This window comes from Brienomyrus brachyistius, chromosome 4 (genome assembly GCF_023856365.1).
Source record: "Brienomyrus brachyistius isolate T26 chromosome 4, BBRACH_0.4, whole genome shotgun sequence".
Lineage (NCBI taxonomy): Eukaryota > Metazoa > Chordata > Actinopteri > Osteoglossiformes > Mormyridae > Brienomyrus > Brienomyrus brachyistius.
In genome coordinates this window covers 27,006,494-27,023,276 of record NC_064536.1, presented here as the reverse complement: position 1 = coordinate 27,023,276, position 16,783 = coordinate 27,006,494, and the positions used below count along the sequence as shown (strand labels likewise).

Sequence of the window (16,783 nt, the reverse complement as noted above, 5' to 3'; positions counted from 1 at the left end):
TTCATACACAGTACATCTGTGTAGTGATATTTCTATTAAACAAAAGCCAGTGCAGTAACATATAATACATTTCCTTCAGCACTAAAGAGCTTTGTTTTTGAAAATGAGCCAAGACTCAAAATAAGAGGACGGACTAACGCATAACTGCGGATTCCCTGAAGTGACACTCTCGGCAACCGCCTTACCTTCTTTTGTTATCTACGGGATCAGTAGGCGGCTGTGGCCCAGCTGGAGAGCTCCCCCTAGCGGCAGTACCTAGCGGCGCCTATAGGGCTCTTCAGTGATGTCACGTGATTTTTAAGAAGCGGAGCGGCTGAGGCGCGCCGCCGAGGACTGGGCTGGGGGCGGTGTCTTCGCAGCCAGTCCACAGATAGACAGAGGACGCGTACGTGTGGCTTCTTCTCAATTGTGTACAGGTAAGCCCGATGAAAGTATAATCTACACTGGATCTCGTACTAATATTTGATCGTTCATCGGTTTAAGGCGGCAGGAACGGCATTTACTATAATTTATTCAAAAGTTTTTTTTCTTCAAATGTGCAGCGACGTCACTGAAAATGTTGCCCGTGAGCTTTAACTTCGTTTTGTGCATTTCCGGTCATGTTTTGTATTCGCGTCATATGATCGGAATTCTCCTATACAGCCACTCGTCAAGTTCCGAATATTTTTTACTCTAGTTTTCATACACATAGTTTTTCTTAGTGGACAACAGAGCGCCATGTGTAATAATGGTCAGCAAACGCATTTATGACATCTGTCAAAAACTGCTCGCGAACTCGACTCCAGCATTGACAATAGATTGTGGAAGCACTTCCGTGCATTGGGCCGCCGTAGAAATGACGGCACTTTAAACCGTGTTGCTTTCGCAGCGATTCCGGCATCGTTGAATAGGCAGAACAGAGACATCCATCCCAGGCATGGCTACAGGGGGGAGAGTGCGTTCCACACGGAAGCTGCGGTCCTGGATTGTGGAGCAAGTAAGTCTGCTGACTTTTTCCGATTTTAACTCTTAATCTTATGGGTGAAATGCGACCTCCCAGCCCGCCCCCTCTTCCCCTCTATCCCATTTGAGTAGAGTCCAGGTTGCACGATTTGTCCTGGAAGCCAGTTCCTGCAATATAATTCAGTAGCCAGATTCAACTTATTTTCTGATCTGCGTGCAGGTCAGCAGCGGCCGGTACCCGGGTCTCGTTTGGGACGACACCGCCAAGACCATGTTCCGCATTCCTTGGAAACATGCCGGCAAGCAGGACTTCAGGAGCGACGAGGATGCTGCCATTTTCAAGGTTTCGATGCTCTAAAAAACCGTTCCCAACTTAACACCATCCCGTTGCCAAACCCGTTCAAAGGCAGTACATGATACTCAGTGACACCAGCGCCACATTGACACCCCCCCCACCCCCCACCCCCCCCAACAGGCATGGTCCGAATTTAAGGGGAAGCTCTCCGATGAAGGCCGTGCAGACCCTGCCTCCTGGAAGACACGCCTCCGCGTTGCCCTCAACAAGAGCTGCGAGTTCCGCGAGGTCAGCGAGAGGTCTCAACTGGACATCTCTGAGCCGTACAAGGTGTACCGCCTGGTGCCACTGTCCGAGCAAGGTGAGGAAGACCTCTTCCACACACAAGAACACGCACACACACCGGTGTCAGAATAACTCATACACGCATGCTTATCCACACTGTCACCACGCACATATTTAAACATATGTAGCAGCATATGGTAGTGAAATAAGCCCTAGTACACAGAGACACTGTGTTGGCTGTCCTACTACATACTTGTGCAGTCACACGCACATAATCCTCATAGGCCGCACTTATTTTTCTAGCTTCAGTGGTTATTTATTAATAAAACTGGCTAAATGACTTCTCCCTGGGATCAGTATAGTATATCTTATCTTAATGATCACCAGAGTGAAAATGTTGAATGCAGAAGCACAGTCCCACGTTTCTTTGTGCCTTTCAAATGGGCACCGAACATGCATGCAGCAGAGATAAACCGTGTGTGAACTGGGCTCTTCTGACCACCAGGAAATACAGACGTACATTCATGTGGCTAGCTGATACCATGGCAGGGAATGTGTAAATGAGGAAGGGCTGTCCTCGGGGCCCGCTGTCCTCGGGGCCCGCTGTCCTCGGGGCCCGCTGTCCTCGGGGCCCGCTGTCCTCGGGGGCCCGCTGTCCTCGGGGGCCCGCTGTCCTCGGGGGCCCGCTGTCCTCGGGGCCCGCTGTCCTCGGGGCCCGCTGTCCTCGGAATCTGATAATAAGAACTCAGAAACAAAGGGAGTCTAGATGATCAGCAGTGATAATCCCATGTCTGGAGAGTCTCATGGCTGCGGAATAAAAAGCTAGTGATTGCAAAATAAAAATAGACCTTTCAAAACTCCGCTTTCATCTCGCGTGACCAAGCACGCTGGCAACAGAGCGCAGCCCCATCCGTATGAATAACCCTAAACCACGTAGCTATCTAGGTGGCATGGTGGCAGCCAGTCTTTATCCGGTGCTGCTCACTTCGGCGTACGACAATGGCAGCATCTACCCAGCCACGATTCCAGCCTCCGTAGCTATTGTGAGCGTAAACGTCTCGCACATTATTAAACAATGAATCATAGTGTTTTTTCTTCTGTTTGACCAAATAAACTTGTATTGCTTTTAAATTACTGGTATTTTAGTTATGTATAGTAATTATTCACTTGTTCAGTGACTAGTTATTTAGTCATATTTGACTTACAATGTTTTCCACTTCCAATGGGTTCATCGGAATGTAACCGCATCGTAAATCGAGGAGCATCTGTATTGGGGTGGAATCAAGAGGAATGATTGGGTGTGTTTTCATAGATGGGCTCCTTCATGCGGGGTCTCTTTCCTTCCTCTACCTTCTCAGCCGGGGGCTGTCCCTGATGCATAGCAGAGGGGTTTTAAGTTCTACTTGTGTGTGTCTGTCAGCTGAGGTGGAGTTGAGGATTGTCGTCATCCACACAAATAGCCATTTAGCAATAATATAGCACTTAAAAGTAATCCACGGTGAAAAGGAAGTCACTGAGGAAATAGTCAGAGAAGCATTGCACAAGGACAGCACAGGAATGGTCAGGGAACCCAATTACAGAAGCCATTAGCTTTGCTGGTACTGCAGAAGCTACACTGAAAAACTTGAACTTGCTGCAGGAAAATTACTTCATATCAAGGCAGCAAGGAATTAATGCAAGGGTGAGATCAGCCTTGGCGCACTGAGGAACCGTTGTGCACTTGTTTTGTGATGTAACATGTAGGAACTTGCATCAGCAGGATATGAGCTAATATCAGACACCCCAGATCACGTTCTCAGTCTTGGCCTCACAGCTCACCTTGTATGCTATTAATTAAACAGGCTTTGTTATGCAAACTTGTGAATGCATCATGCTAGAGGATCTGAATTTTTAGCTTGTTTAAGATCCAACTGTATATAAATTATATAAATCTAACTGTATATGTATAAAATACTTTTATGTATTTATATTCTCTTTGATCGCCAATTTAATTAAATATATTTAGGTTTTTCTTAACTCTATGCTGTCCTGCTATTCAGTTAGTTGTTCTATAGCTATAGATCGTTAATCATTGATTAGCTGAAATACAAGCAATGTTTTAAGGGAGGCAATATCAAAAAGATTTACTAGTCTGTTCTCAAAATTTGTAATTCTGAGCCCAACTGTGATCTAATGTGACACTTAAAGATGCATTGAGTAATTTTGTTTTGGGGGGTGGGGGGGGGTGCCTTTTCTAGGTATAGCTGTGGGGGTCTTTGAATGACTGGCTGGTGCTAGAGGCATTGAAGTAGCAACCATGCCTGGAACTAATTTATTTCGAAACATGGATATAATTGAGAAGGATTCTATGCCCAGCAGTGACAATAAATGTACATGTGTAGTGATGAGCACTTGCCAATGTGTACAGTTCATCTTGTTAGCAGGAAATTACTTGGTATATATAAAGAAACGGCAAAATGTTCTTCTGCTAGGTTGAAGTGGTAAGACTACCTAGTGGTATCCAGTTACAGCAATGAGTCTGTTTTGCTTGCATTAATGTGCTGGGATCTGCTTGTCTGCTACTTCAATGATGACCTCTGTGTCCCCTTCCCCTTCAGGGATGGTAGAAAACAAAAAGAAGACAGGAGAGGGGAAAAGGAAGAGGGCCCAGTGTGGCAGAGAGGATAAAGCGATCAAGGTGTTAAAAGAGGATGAGGCTGCCATCCAGCCAATCATCACAGTAGGTTTGCCTGTGATCTGCAGGGTATCATCCCTCTCTACCCACCCATTGTTGTACTCTTAGCCGCCCTGGCTGCATAATAACCTACCTAACCCACACACGCAATTCTCAGTCTGTCCAGCAGGGGGATGGTGATGATGACGATAGCCCACAGACGGAGCAAAGCGATTCAGTGATTGTCCTGAAAAACACAGATCGTAAGTCCTAGCCCCCCCCCCCCGGCGTTGTCCTTGTGTGCTTATCTGTGAACCGTGCACGCTATTTTCCGTTCCTTTCCCCCCTTGTTTAAATCAAACTGTCCGAAAGATCGCGGTACTTTGCTGAAAATGTGCAGTTCAGTGAAAACCGGGAAAGCAACATGGCATTGCTCACGTTCAGTCCAAAACACCAGAGGCAGATACAGATTTCAGATTCGGCCTCCAGAGGAGAGTGTGCACAGCAATGAGACCCATTTCTCAGCAGGAAATGCTCTCATGAACTTTGGCACAGTTTGTTTAGCAGACGGCAGAAAATTAAACCCTAGATTTCCACAAAAACGGAAGGACAGGCATTTCGAATTCATAAACGGGTGCAGCTATGACCAATCTCCTAACTTGAACCTTTCCTATTTCTGGATCCCTTTTGCTTTTGAGGGCTGCATGTTCTTAGGAATTTTTCCTTTTCCTTTACCTTCTCCTGCAGGGCTTTGCAGAGCAGTCTGCTTACTGTGGCTCGGATAGAACCTAGCCGATTGGTGCTTTTATCCTCCTTCGTGTTAACCCCAAGTGTGACTCAAGCTCTGAATTTATTGTAAAAACCCAGTTTGACCCCATATGCAGTGTTAAGTCTGAGTAACACTCAGGGCAGGATTCTGCTGCCACTTAGTGGTCTTTATTTATTGGTGACTTTTTCAAAACATCACACAAAGGACACATTCTAAATTCTGTATCAGCACAGAATGCACAGCAGTCATTCCGTTCCTGCTGTAACCATGCTGACGTTTTGCTATTAACATTTTTGTGTGACAAGTAATAAAATTTTCCTTGCTGGGAAAAAAAATGTGACGTTATTGGACTTTTTTTTTCTTTTTCTGGGGGGCAAAAGTAACACTAAGGAGGTTAAAAGAGCAGTAGCTGGACTGAAGGATTAATAAATGCTAATGCAAATCACTGCATCCAACTATGCTAAACGGTATCCTGCTCAGCCCAACTCTTTCCCGCTCATTTCCCTCTAAAAGCAGCCTAACATGCTAACACTGACCAGTTAAGACGCAGCTAAGAGAACTCTCTTTTTCCTGTAGTGGTCAATGAGCTCCAGGTGAACTTGATGATTGAGACGGCGCCTCCTCTTGGAGGTAACGACCACCTGCACAATAGCAAACATGTTGTCGCCGTGAGCCTCCTGGTGTTTCCTTCATGCTGCACTTTATCTCGGCTCGTTCCCCCCTCGACACTGTCTCTCCTGCCACAAAAACATTCGTACTTTAGCTGCTGCTTGGTTCCCATAATTGTCGTGGCCCATAAGTATATATTTTTTTCCCTCCAGGCCAACCATCTCTCATCATCACCCTTTACTACTTGGGCCACGAGGTCCTGAAGCGCGAGATCTTTGGGAATGATGTGCGGATCGCCTACTTCCCTTCTTCTCACAGTACCTCGGCCAACCTGGGTTCGGTGGGCATAGAGCGCATCGCCCTGCCCAAGCCCCCACCTGCCCTGTTCACGGGCAGGAAGCAACAGGCTTTTGCCTCCTTGCTGCCGTACATGGAGAAAGGTGTGATGCTGGGCTCCACCAAACTGGGCATCTATGCCAAGCGCTTCTGCCAAGCCCGGGTGTTTTGGACCGGGCCGCACACTTCCGAGTCAGGCCCACACAAACTGGAGTGTACAGACCACCCAGTCATGCTGTTTAGCCGACAGGCCTTTCAGCAGGGTGAGTAGTAAGCTGACCGCAGTCGTCGCACTTCTGCTAGTAATTCTTACCTTTGTTAGCTAAGTGGCACGACGCCGCTATTGAGTCCATATATGGCATTAGCCATGACCGTGCCGGCAGTGCTTTATATAACGATAGCCAATCAAAGCTAACGACGGCGTATATGATGTTAGCCACAGCACTGCTAACAGTGTACAACATTAGGCCACAGTGCCACTAACGGTGCCCTGTGTAACGTTAGCCACATAGCTGCTAGAGCTGCCATCTACCCCATTAGCCACAGCGCCACTAGCGACGTATACCGGTATTTCTCAACCGGTGAGTCAGGGAGTGCATGCTTAAGGAATCCTGTGGGTCCTCAGGCTACGCAGGCTGATAATCCCTGCATGATGTATGGCGCCGGCCGTAGCGGTAATGCAGCATCTTGATGTAACGTAAGGATGACATTGAGAAAGTGCTTGTTCCTTCTCAGAGCTAGCGGTGTTCAGCCACAGCGGAGGAACGCCACCGGGGTGTGGGGTCACCCTGTGTTTCGGGGAAGAGCTGTCTGACGCGGATGACCTCTCCAGCAAACTCATCACTGTCCAGGTACCTGGCCGCCCTGGTCTCTTCAAGGCGCTGCAGCCACTCGTCACGAGACGCCCTTGGATTAAAATCTTATCCTGGTTTGACTTGTCAGATTTACAAAACCGGATGGAAATCCCTGTAAAATTTCGAAATACAGTCAAACTTCGGATTGTGAGTAACTTGGTTTGTAAAAAAAAAACACGTATTGGTCGCGTCATTTTAATAAAGATGACAGCTCTTTTGAAATGAAATACTCTTCTTATTAGCAGCTGCTAACGGTTTAATAATAGCAGACACACACAAGGAAACTAACACTTTACATGACATTCAGGATTATACTCTATTGAAACGCACGCATTCCACGGCAAACATTACATAGTTAACATAAGTGCACAAATACCCATATTAATTCACACCATTTAAAGACATGCATGGTGTGGTACAAAGAAGGCCGGCTGCTGATCAACTCCATATTGTCACATTATGTCAGCCAATTGTCGACAGTGGGCGGGATCAGTGGCTACCTTTACCTCTGCTGTTGTATAATGACATTTAAATTCTAGCTACCTTAAAGGCTACCTTACTCTTACTCAGTTCATCCCAAAGCAGCTCTTTGGTGTTTAGGTTGAGAGATTGTGGGGGACAGGTCATCTGTCGCAGCTCAGTCTCTTTCTTATTAATAATACAGTACTTGCATAACCTCAAGATGTACTTAGGGTCATTATCTTGTTGATAAACAAATGATTTTCACTAGGTGTGTCCAGGCTTTTAACTGGTACTGTACTATGTAACTGTACCACACTGCCAAAATAGGTGCTAATCTTGTGCTTCATGAGATATTTAGACAGCAGACTGGAGTTACCAGCAAAACTTCAACATGAGATATACAGTTTCAAAACATTTCTGGAAGCCTCATCCTTCTGCCAGTTTGTTGTCACTGCTCGCCCTGGCTGTTGATCGATGCTTTACACTCATAAGATATTCGACATTCTCTTTATTCTCCGCTGTAATACTTAAAGCTCTGTTACTTGCTCTCCAGTTCATCACTCCCTCCTTCCTCAGATCTCCCTGCCGTGGGCCATGCAGACCATCCAGCAGGCCCAGTCTGTCCAGAACTCGCTGGCTATCATCCAAGACCTGACCAGTCAATCTCCGCTCGGCGAAGTCACTCTCAGCCTGGTGCCATTCCCGTGAGAAGACACTTCTGGCAGCAGTGGAATGGGGTTTCATGGTGTCTGCCCAATTTCTGACTGGAATATCAAGGCTGGGGACCTGGCACACCCGTACCGCCCCACCTGATGGCCCTACCACAAGAAAAACCCTGCTTTCCATTATTCCAAACTATTTACTACAGGATCGCTGGAATGATACACATTGAGATCTCATAAGGGCGCCCCCCCCTCACAAAAGACATAGTGTACGCAATCTGCTGTCATGGAGAATGCGCAGAATGTTGTCCTTTTGAGATCAGAGGGTTTCGCATCCCAGCAGGACATCATCCTCCAGTAGAAGGACAACATCGAAGGACTACCTGAATCTGAATGCTCAGCCTGCTGGAGGAGGGAAACCCACAGCCTGGCTGTGTGCTACGAGGTCTCGACCCATTAGGGAAACCATCATACTAGTGAATTAAACAACCTCAGCACTTGCATGATACTTTATCTGTAATGTAGTATGTTTATTTTGTAGGATATTATCAAGATTAGTCTGGCCAGATTTAGCTTTTCAAATAAAACTCACGTAAAACCACTCATATGAAGTAGAATGGAAGATACTTTGTGCTAGGCTCTGAGATGAAGGCCCAGATGGGACAGGGAATGAGAAAGTCCTGCAGGTCCACCAGCAGGGGGCATCAAGTTTTGTGTTCTGTGGGTTCCCGCACTACTTGACGCCACAAGCATGGAGGCTGCCGTTTCGCGGCTCTGGAGTGCGACCCTGCGATGCCCAAGTTGCCGATATGCTGGGGACAGAGCCATGACCACCATGGACGCAGGCTGGCAAACTAGGCGAGGAGACCCAAGGAGAGGGCGACTGCGATTGAAGCGTTTTGCTAACAGTCGTGTGCAAGTCATACAAGCTGTTTGCATGGTATTTTGCAGTGCAGTGTGGTGAAAGAATAAAGAAAAACCTGCACATGATCATTTTATCATTGAATATTGCATGCAAGTGACGAATAAGCGTAAGTTGGAAGTTACGTGGAAATGAGGGGAAAAGAGATGTAAGTAGTGGAGCAAAAAATAAGCAGATGGAATTATTTTTGTATCTCAATTACATTAAATGCATTAATGAATACTTTTTCTTGCTTGCATCGCGGTTTTTCTGCATAGGATAGCATACATGCATTCGTCTAATATACCCCATGCCTGCGGTGAGGCTTGCCAGCGCTAATTAGCGGAGTAGCGTTACGTCGTTTCTTACTCTGTGGAAAACAAAAGATCGATCTGCTCGCCAGATTTAATAAAGAATTTTAAACAAATCTAATTTGTACTGTACCGCACCATCGATCACCCCAATACTTAACAAAATGACGTGTTCACCATTCCATTATTTTGGGATGGTGATATTGTGTCGTATGAAATAAATTCGAAATTTATCTTACGAGTTTTTTTTTTGCGTCTTTCTTGCTTATTTGGCATGAAAGTCACAGTTCCTTTTATGCGGTGGGAAAGCAACACGCAAAAGTTGACTTTCAAGGCGGCCCAGCATCTCGGGACCAGGAGTTAGGTTCCTGAACTTGGATAGGGAAGTGCCTATTCATTCATAATTTAAATAGAGGACTATTTCAAGTACACAATCTGGACCAGGATAAGTGGTTAAGGGATGGATTTTTATCAGTATGGGTTATCATTTCAGAGTATTTACAGTGTCACGCTTGTAATTTATATCATTTTAATCAGCATCCTAGGTAATAAGTTGTGAATTCAGTATGTATGTAACTGTATAGAAATCACTTGTAATCTGTAACTGTTTCAACTTCCTTTTGCTAAAAACAGAACCTTTTGAATAATCAACAGGATTACGGAAACCTAAGCATCAACCTAAGCATGGGAAGAGTGCAACCAAGCACCACTGGGGAGTGTCAAGGAGACACTCTTATTTCTCATAAGCACTTTAGCGTGGTTAGGAAACACTGTGGTGTGGTTTCACTGATCCCGTCACTTGTACACTGGTTCTCAGATGGTTTTTTGCAAGGGAAGAAACATTATATATAAAGAGCTGTCTATATTATGTGTACTTTTTAAAGAATAAATCTACTACAATTAAATATCTATATTTTTTTCTATAATTATAAAAGATGTGTATTATACATACTGACCTGGACAAATTTGTTGGTACCCTTCCACAAAGGGCAGAGTGGTGGCTCTGAGGCTAAGGATCTGTGCCAGCAACTGGAAGGTTGTTTGTTCAAATCCCGTGAATGCCCGGAGTGATTCTATTCCATTGGACCCTTGAGCAAGGCCCTTAACCTGTAATTGCTTCATCCTGGGAATGATGTTCATCTACATCCAGCCCTATAAGGAGGTTCTACAGCTTCCAGGGAATAATTTGGGGGTTGGTGGCAGGATTGGCACTTCAGCCACCAGGAAAAAAAACTCTGGTCCTTTGGGACTCGAGTGGTGCTGAGGTATCACCTGCCACATGGCTGCACTCAGGTTCTCTCCCCTGAGGTGGTTTGTCATGTGGTGGGTGCGGTAACCTGCTGTAATCAGTGCCTGTTCTTTACCTCTTGAAAAAACAACTTTAAACTAACAAAGGTTAAATGGCATCCCTTATTGTTTAGTCTATATTTAACACAAATCAGACTTTGCTTTTGATTATTAATTCAGTTATAATAATGTTATATAATGAAACAAATGAAAATGGCACAAACAAAAAAGAAAGTGTGGAAGTAAAATTGGACATTGGTAGACCGGGAGGGAGGCATATTGGGTCTGTTATGTCTTAGGCTTTGGGCAAGAAGAGATTGTTTTGAATACTGTGTGGCCTCGCTTTGCGATAGCTGCCTGCAGTAAGTTCCGCAGACCCTGAAGAAAGCTCGGGCCTTGGAGAGGCAGACAGCGGAACAAGGGGGGGGGAGGGGGGGAGAGAAACCACCTGCAGGAAGAGATTCGAAGCTGCCCCAACTGGTGCGCAGCCAGTTATAGCTTTATAAAATAGTTGTGGCAGACAATATATAGTATATTACGAGGGAGTGCAAAAGTATAAGTAATCATGTTAATCATACTAATCATATGTTAACCATGTATTTGCAGTGAATCAATAACAATACGTCAATGTGTTAATCATTAATCAATGGAACACCCAAACATTAATAGTGATTCAATATCATATGATCAATATCTATATACACATCTCAAGCAGAGTCTAGACGCCAAGACAGATTCCGGTAAATTGAGCAAGATGGGTAAATTTTACCTTGTTACCAAGGTGAACCAATAGGGCAGGAGAATTGTGTTTGTTATACGTTTGAGCTTGGTTTGTTGGTGTTTTGTGACCAATAAGGACTTAGAAGTCCTTATCGGGAATTGGGAGTTATGGTTTTTCAGCTCTGTGTTATCAGAGAGGGTGATTTAACATTTTTCTACCACAATAGTACCCTTAATTTAATATTTTGTGGCACCATCTTTTGCAGCAATCGCTGCCAGCAAGCGACCTCTGTACTTCACAGTGAGGCGTCTGCATTTGCCAGCAGGTAGTCTGGCCCACTCTTCCTGAGCAAACTGCACAAGCTGTCTCAGGTTTTAAGGGTGGCGTCTCCACACTGCAGTGTATTCAATTAGATGTTCCATTGGATTAAGATCTGGGCTCATGTAGGGCCATTAAAGAACAGTACAATCAGTTTTTTTTCTCACCCATTCTTCAGTGCTTTGTATTGGGTCATCATCCTGCAGGACCCACGACCTGCGACTGAGGCCGAGGTTTCTGACACAAACACATTCTTATAAGGTTCATCTTTCCCTCTACACTGTTCAGACAGATGTTATGATCCAGACTAGGGTTGTCGGGCTGTTACAGATTGGGATAGGGAGCCGAAAAACAGAAATGATGGATGACAGAATGGGATTTTGGGGTGATTTTAAATATATAGATGGTGAAAAGACAACAAATGGACCAATAGTAAATACAGCACACTGGTGATATACTTTGGATGTGACCCAGGGCAATACAAAACACAGGCTAACAGAGTAACCCCCATCCTAACTCCCTGAGTAGGAAATAAAGGTGAAACAAATCCTCTCAGATGGGCATACAGCATACAAAAACAATGCAGGTTGTAACACTGGATACACTGGATACACACACGTACACATTAACAAGTATTGAGACAGTGGACACAGATTTCTCGAAGCAATTGTAGGACCTTGAGGAGGACTTGGGTTACTGCATATTTCAGAGATACTATTGTCTTTGCAGAACACGTCCATCCTGAGTTATTGCACCTGGGCCCAACTTTTACACTAACTGGCACTCCCTAGGTTGGGAAGGACGAAGGAACAAAGGTGGGTTTCATCTTTATCTAGGGTAATATATCACAGTGGCATACTTTTAGCACACCCCATTACGGGCGTGAACATAAACAACTCTAATGAGTACAATTTATAGCTGAGGTTCGCTTATCTTACAGCAGTGGAATTCCATGAAACAGAGTCTCAGCATTTCATCTGTAACGTTCCTCGGTTTCTTCCACAGAGGTATAATTTTAAGGTTATAGAAAGAGAGAGAGAGACAAACACACACAGCTCTGCAAAAAAATTAAGAGAAACCAAAGCAACATTTTTAGTCTCATTTATTTCTCAATTTATGGAACGCACTATTTTTGCAAACTCCAACCTGGCTCTTCACTGCTTCACATTGATGGGCTTCTTCCTTGTTTTATAGGTCTATAAGGGGAGTCCTAGCAGTGCTAACTCTCCTAGCAGTGCTAACTCTCCTAGCAGTGCACTTCACACCCCTTTATTTTCTCCATTCTTTTTGAAGGTCACACGAGGTCCTCATCCAATGTATGAGGCACTGTTGGATAAACTGGCAGACATCTTTGGCATTAGAAGGTTGCTTCTGCCCTCTACCAGGCTGGTTTTTGGTCACTGCCAGTGTCTCATGCTTCAGTTTGTTCTTGAGTACTACTGTCTTAGAAAGTTTGAGCCTGGAAGCAAACTGTCGCACAGTGTGGGCTTCTGGCAGCAGAACTAGGATTAAAGGATGCATATTTTTATAAAGGGTCCGGACCCCCACGACCCTGAGTAGGACAAGCTTTTGCAGAAAATGGAATGTATTTTTTGAAAAAAATGGAGTGGTCTCAATATTTTTCCAGCGCTGTACACACACACACACACACACACACACTCAATTCAATTGTTTCATTTGTATAGCGCGCCTTCATATTTCATTATCATTTCACTTTACATTATCCCTGTCCAGCTCTTCAATGAATCTGAGAATGAAGTCTATATGCGTTTGCATCAAATAAATAATGTTGCTCGAATGACAGCAGGGTCGGATTGTGCTGAATGTGATTCTGAATGTAATCTTAAAAATTACCATGTTTCTTTCGGTTTACTTATATGCATTTTCAGTCATTATTAATTTATAATATTGTGATGGATCTGGGACGAACGAATTGATTGTTAAATTGTTGCCAATTATGTCCTGCAATGGCTGCGGAGAACCCGCCACGAGCACGCACAATTGGAGTGTTAGTGACGAGGTTGACGGTGTAGGGGCTGGACTTAAACGTTAGAGTTTAACGTTAGGCATCAGAATCAAAATTAGCTTTCTTTTCTGTATTACGGGCTGGTGAAGTCGCCGTATCAGTTATCACCAATGGCTTTATGGGTAATGTAGTTTGTTCATACCAGAGAGTACTAGTACGTACAAAACGCGCGCGAAGTTGGACTCTTTTTACCTGTTGCAAGTGCATTAAAGGGAGCAGTAAATGGACTGCATTTACATATCGCTTTTCTACTCCTACGAGTACTTCCAAGCGCTTCACATTTTATACCTCACATTCACCCATTGGTGGCGGAGGCTGCCATGCAAGGCACTAACCTGCTCACCGGGAGCAATTTGAGGTTCAGTGTCTTGCTCAAGGACACTTCGATGAGGTCAGGAGGATCTAGGGCTCGAATCTACAATCCTCCAGTTGCCGAACGACAGCGCTACCTGCTGCGCCACTATCTTTCCAACAACAACAGGTCTTCTGAGTCCGTGTATCTCTTTGTTAGCGGCAATACATAACATTTTCCAAATTTGTTAGCACACACAGAGAATTAGTTTCCGGCTGAAATTTGCTCTCGTACATACAGCAGACAGGACTAGTAAATGCTTAATACAATCGGGTTGCATGTGTTGTTGATTAATGCATAAAAAGTGAAAGAGTGCATTCCAGCACGAGGATATACAGTATGTACAGAACAGTACAATATGTGCAAAATGATACAGTAAGCACGAGTTATTTACGGTGATGACGCATTGCTTTTTGCTGTGAATAACAGAAAATTGTATTGTTTACTTTCACTTTAGATGTAATCACTTTAGTGGACATCGGAAAACACTAGCCGTAACTTAAAATCCACATAGCTTTGTTTCACTAGCTGTTTAAAGTTAAGGTATATCGGATGTTCCTCTGTTGGTCCTTTGTCAAAAAAAAAATTAATAATAAAAGAACAAACTGGTGTAAAGGGTTTCTTTAAGTTCAGGACTTTTAAACCGAAGTTTAAAAAGTTTTTAAGTCGAAGATGTTCATCGCTTTTTGGTGGGGAGTGCAGGTCATAAAACACCGGACACACACAACACTGACAAGTGGTTCATGGCTGTGACATTCTTGCTCAGTCTTTTTTATTTGTACCAGTTAATATGGCATTCCCTAACAGCACACGTAATTAAACATTTTCTACCATCCATAACAAAGTTGCAGATATCTTAATTGTTAATCTCAACAAGATTTCTTGTCTAATTAACCTACAATTTTCGCGGGCAGAACATAAGGGAAAATGTAGTCGGAAGTGGGTAACCGAGTGTTTTATTCTGCACAATCAGATGCATTATTGTGCTACAGCCATCATCGAGCAAACAGCACCCCTAGTGGAGAACAAGCAAGCAGGTGTTTTAAATACATTAGTTAAATGAGACTGCCCCCTGGTGTCTAAAAAAAAAGAAAATACCATAATTTTACCAACATTACAAGTGATGGGGTACATATAACTGTCTGGCAAGGAGCTCGGATTGAGCAAAATATTGAATTACGGTCTACAAGCTGTACAAACGCAAAGAAGAAATTTGTGCTTCCGTTACTTTTGTTATGACAAACTTATCGTCTCTTTTTTTTAACGAAAGAGATTGTTGACAAATTTAGCTACCGTTTGAACAGATAATAGAATTTTTCCTGTTCTTGCTTCGGCTCTCGGGCGGCTGGTTTTGAGATGCTTTCTAGACTGCATGTATAACACATTAAAAGCAACAGCATCCAGTTGTGACAATCAAAAAAAAAAACTTTAATGGTCAGTAGCAGACAATGAACTAGTGAGGGCAAATCAAGAGTTTTATTGCCATGTTAAGAGGAAGACAGTGATATTCTTATGCGACGGTTGCAGAGGAGGGGGGCAGATAAAGGGTGAACAACAGAGCAAACAGCCATGAAATAACAGACAACAGTGCATTATAAGAATGAGTGAAAAATAGGAAGAAGTATTTTATAAACCTAAAGTGAAATTCTTTTGGCTCTGCCTGTTGTGATATGAAGCACTTTGTGCTGCTTGGCCATACAAATAAAATACTTATGTGAGAGTCGGGTGAATCAGGAGACATCATTTTCACGGCTTGGGGGCTCCTGCTCTCAGACCTGCTTCTTGTTTATAAATTGTCACGGTTGGCTTCCTTGTAATAGTCATGTGACATGATTTAAACTGTAATAGAGCAAAAGGTATTTGGAGACCCAGCACAGATGGGATTGCTATGCACTATAATCCTAATTATGCAATTTTGTCATCTGGCTCATGCTATTTTTAGCCAGAAAGTGACTGATGGCACATGTAAGCTCACCCATTATAGATTTGAAAGTGTTGTAATATGAAAAATCTGATACATAAAGCGTTCTGGTTGCATTGCACCTTCAAAATAGCAGTATGTGCACAGTGGCGGAAATACCCCAGTATCTCTTCCTCTTCCTAAGGTTCAAGAAGATGTCTGCTATACTGAGATATCAAAAGTCTGTTTGACATGAAGGAAGGTCCTTCACCACAGGAGGCCTGTTTTGTAGCCACGAGACATGGAATGTGGTGACTTCAGCTTCCTTTACATCAGCTAAGGGAGCATAACCACACAGTACACTAACAATTTCAAATGTGTTTTTTTTCCCTCTCAGTGGAGCTGAGTAGGTACTGCTTTCTACTCACCTCCTTTTACTTGCTCATTAGAAATGCAATTTTTCTTCTTGCAACACACACTACTTGCATCACTCCATCCATTTTCCAAACCGCTTATCCTACTGGGTCGCGGGGGGTCCGGAGGCTATCCTGGAAGCAATGGGCACGAGGCAGGGAACAACCCAGGATGGGGGGCCAGCCCATCCCAGGGCACACTCACACACCATTCACTCACACACACATTACTACGGGCAATTTAGCAAGTCCAATTATCCTCAGCATGTTTTTGGACTGTGGGGGAAAACCGGAGTACCCGGAGGAAACCCCACGACAACATGCAAACTCCACACGCATGTGACCCAGGTGGAGACTCGAACCCAGGTCCCAGAGGTGTGAGGCAACAGGGCTAACCACTGCACCACCATGCCGCCCCCTGGGGAAATCCTATTTTCGATAAATAGTTGAAAGTTTGAAGGTCATCCCAACCAAAATTATTTCAGGATTTCCCTCTCAAAACTGCGAGTGTAAAGGGTGTTTATCTGCAACTTGTAATGTATTTACCATAATTACGATGACATGTGAACCGATATTACTCTCATTGGAATAGTACGTGTGCATGTATGCATACACATGCACAATGTTTTCTAAGTGAAATATGCAAGTGTCTCCGTCCCAATAGAAAAGCATGCATCATGCAGCATG

The 16,783-nt window shown here is 44.1% G+C and overlaps 1 protein-coding gene across 2 annotated transcripts; it reads left to right on the top strand.

The window, feature by feature from the left end:
* Positions 1–246: 246 nt before the first annotated feature.
* irf9 (interferon regulatory factor 9) lies at positions 247–9,984 on the top strand. Of its 2 annotated transcripts, XM_049010833.1 has the most exons (10): positions 250–416; positions 869–976; positions 1,163–1,285; positions 1,418–1,598; positions 4,120–4,241; positions 4,354–4,438; positions 5,521–5,574; positions 5,766–6,152; positions 6,625–6,740; positions 7,782–9,984. In XM_049010833.1, exons 2-10 carry the CDS (start codon positions 917–919, stop codon positions 7,911–7,913), a joined length of 1,260 nt encoding a protein of 419 aa, XP_048866790.1. In that variant the 5' UTR covers positions 250–416; positions 869–916; the 3' UTR covers positions 7,914–9,984. The 2 variants fall into 2 exon arrangements, with proteins under 2 accessions (XP_048866791.1, XP_048866790.1); XM_049010834.1 differs by lacking the exon at positions 5,521–5,574 and having other exon boundaries at positions 247–416.
* Positions 9,985–16,783: the final 6,799 nt, after the last annotated feature.

What these genes read in the sequence shown, in the direction of transcription:
- irf9 (XM_049010833.1), top strand. Translation starts at nt 917, where the DNA reads ATGGCTACAGGGGGGAGAGTGCGTTCCACACGGAAGCTGCGGTCCTGG. An exon ending in GGTGCCACTGTCCGAGCAAG is followed by an intron (nt 1,599 to 4,119) that starts GTGAGGAAGACC and finishes CTTCCCCTTCAG; the next exon opens with GGATGGTAGAAAACAAAAAG. An exon ending in GACGGCGCCTCCTCTTGGAG is followed by an intron (nt 5,575 to 5,765) that starts GTAACGACCACC and finishes TTTTCCCTCCAG; the next exon opens with GCCAACCATCTCTCATCATC.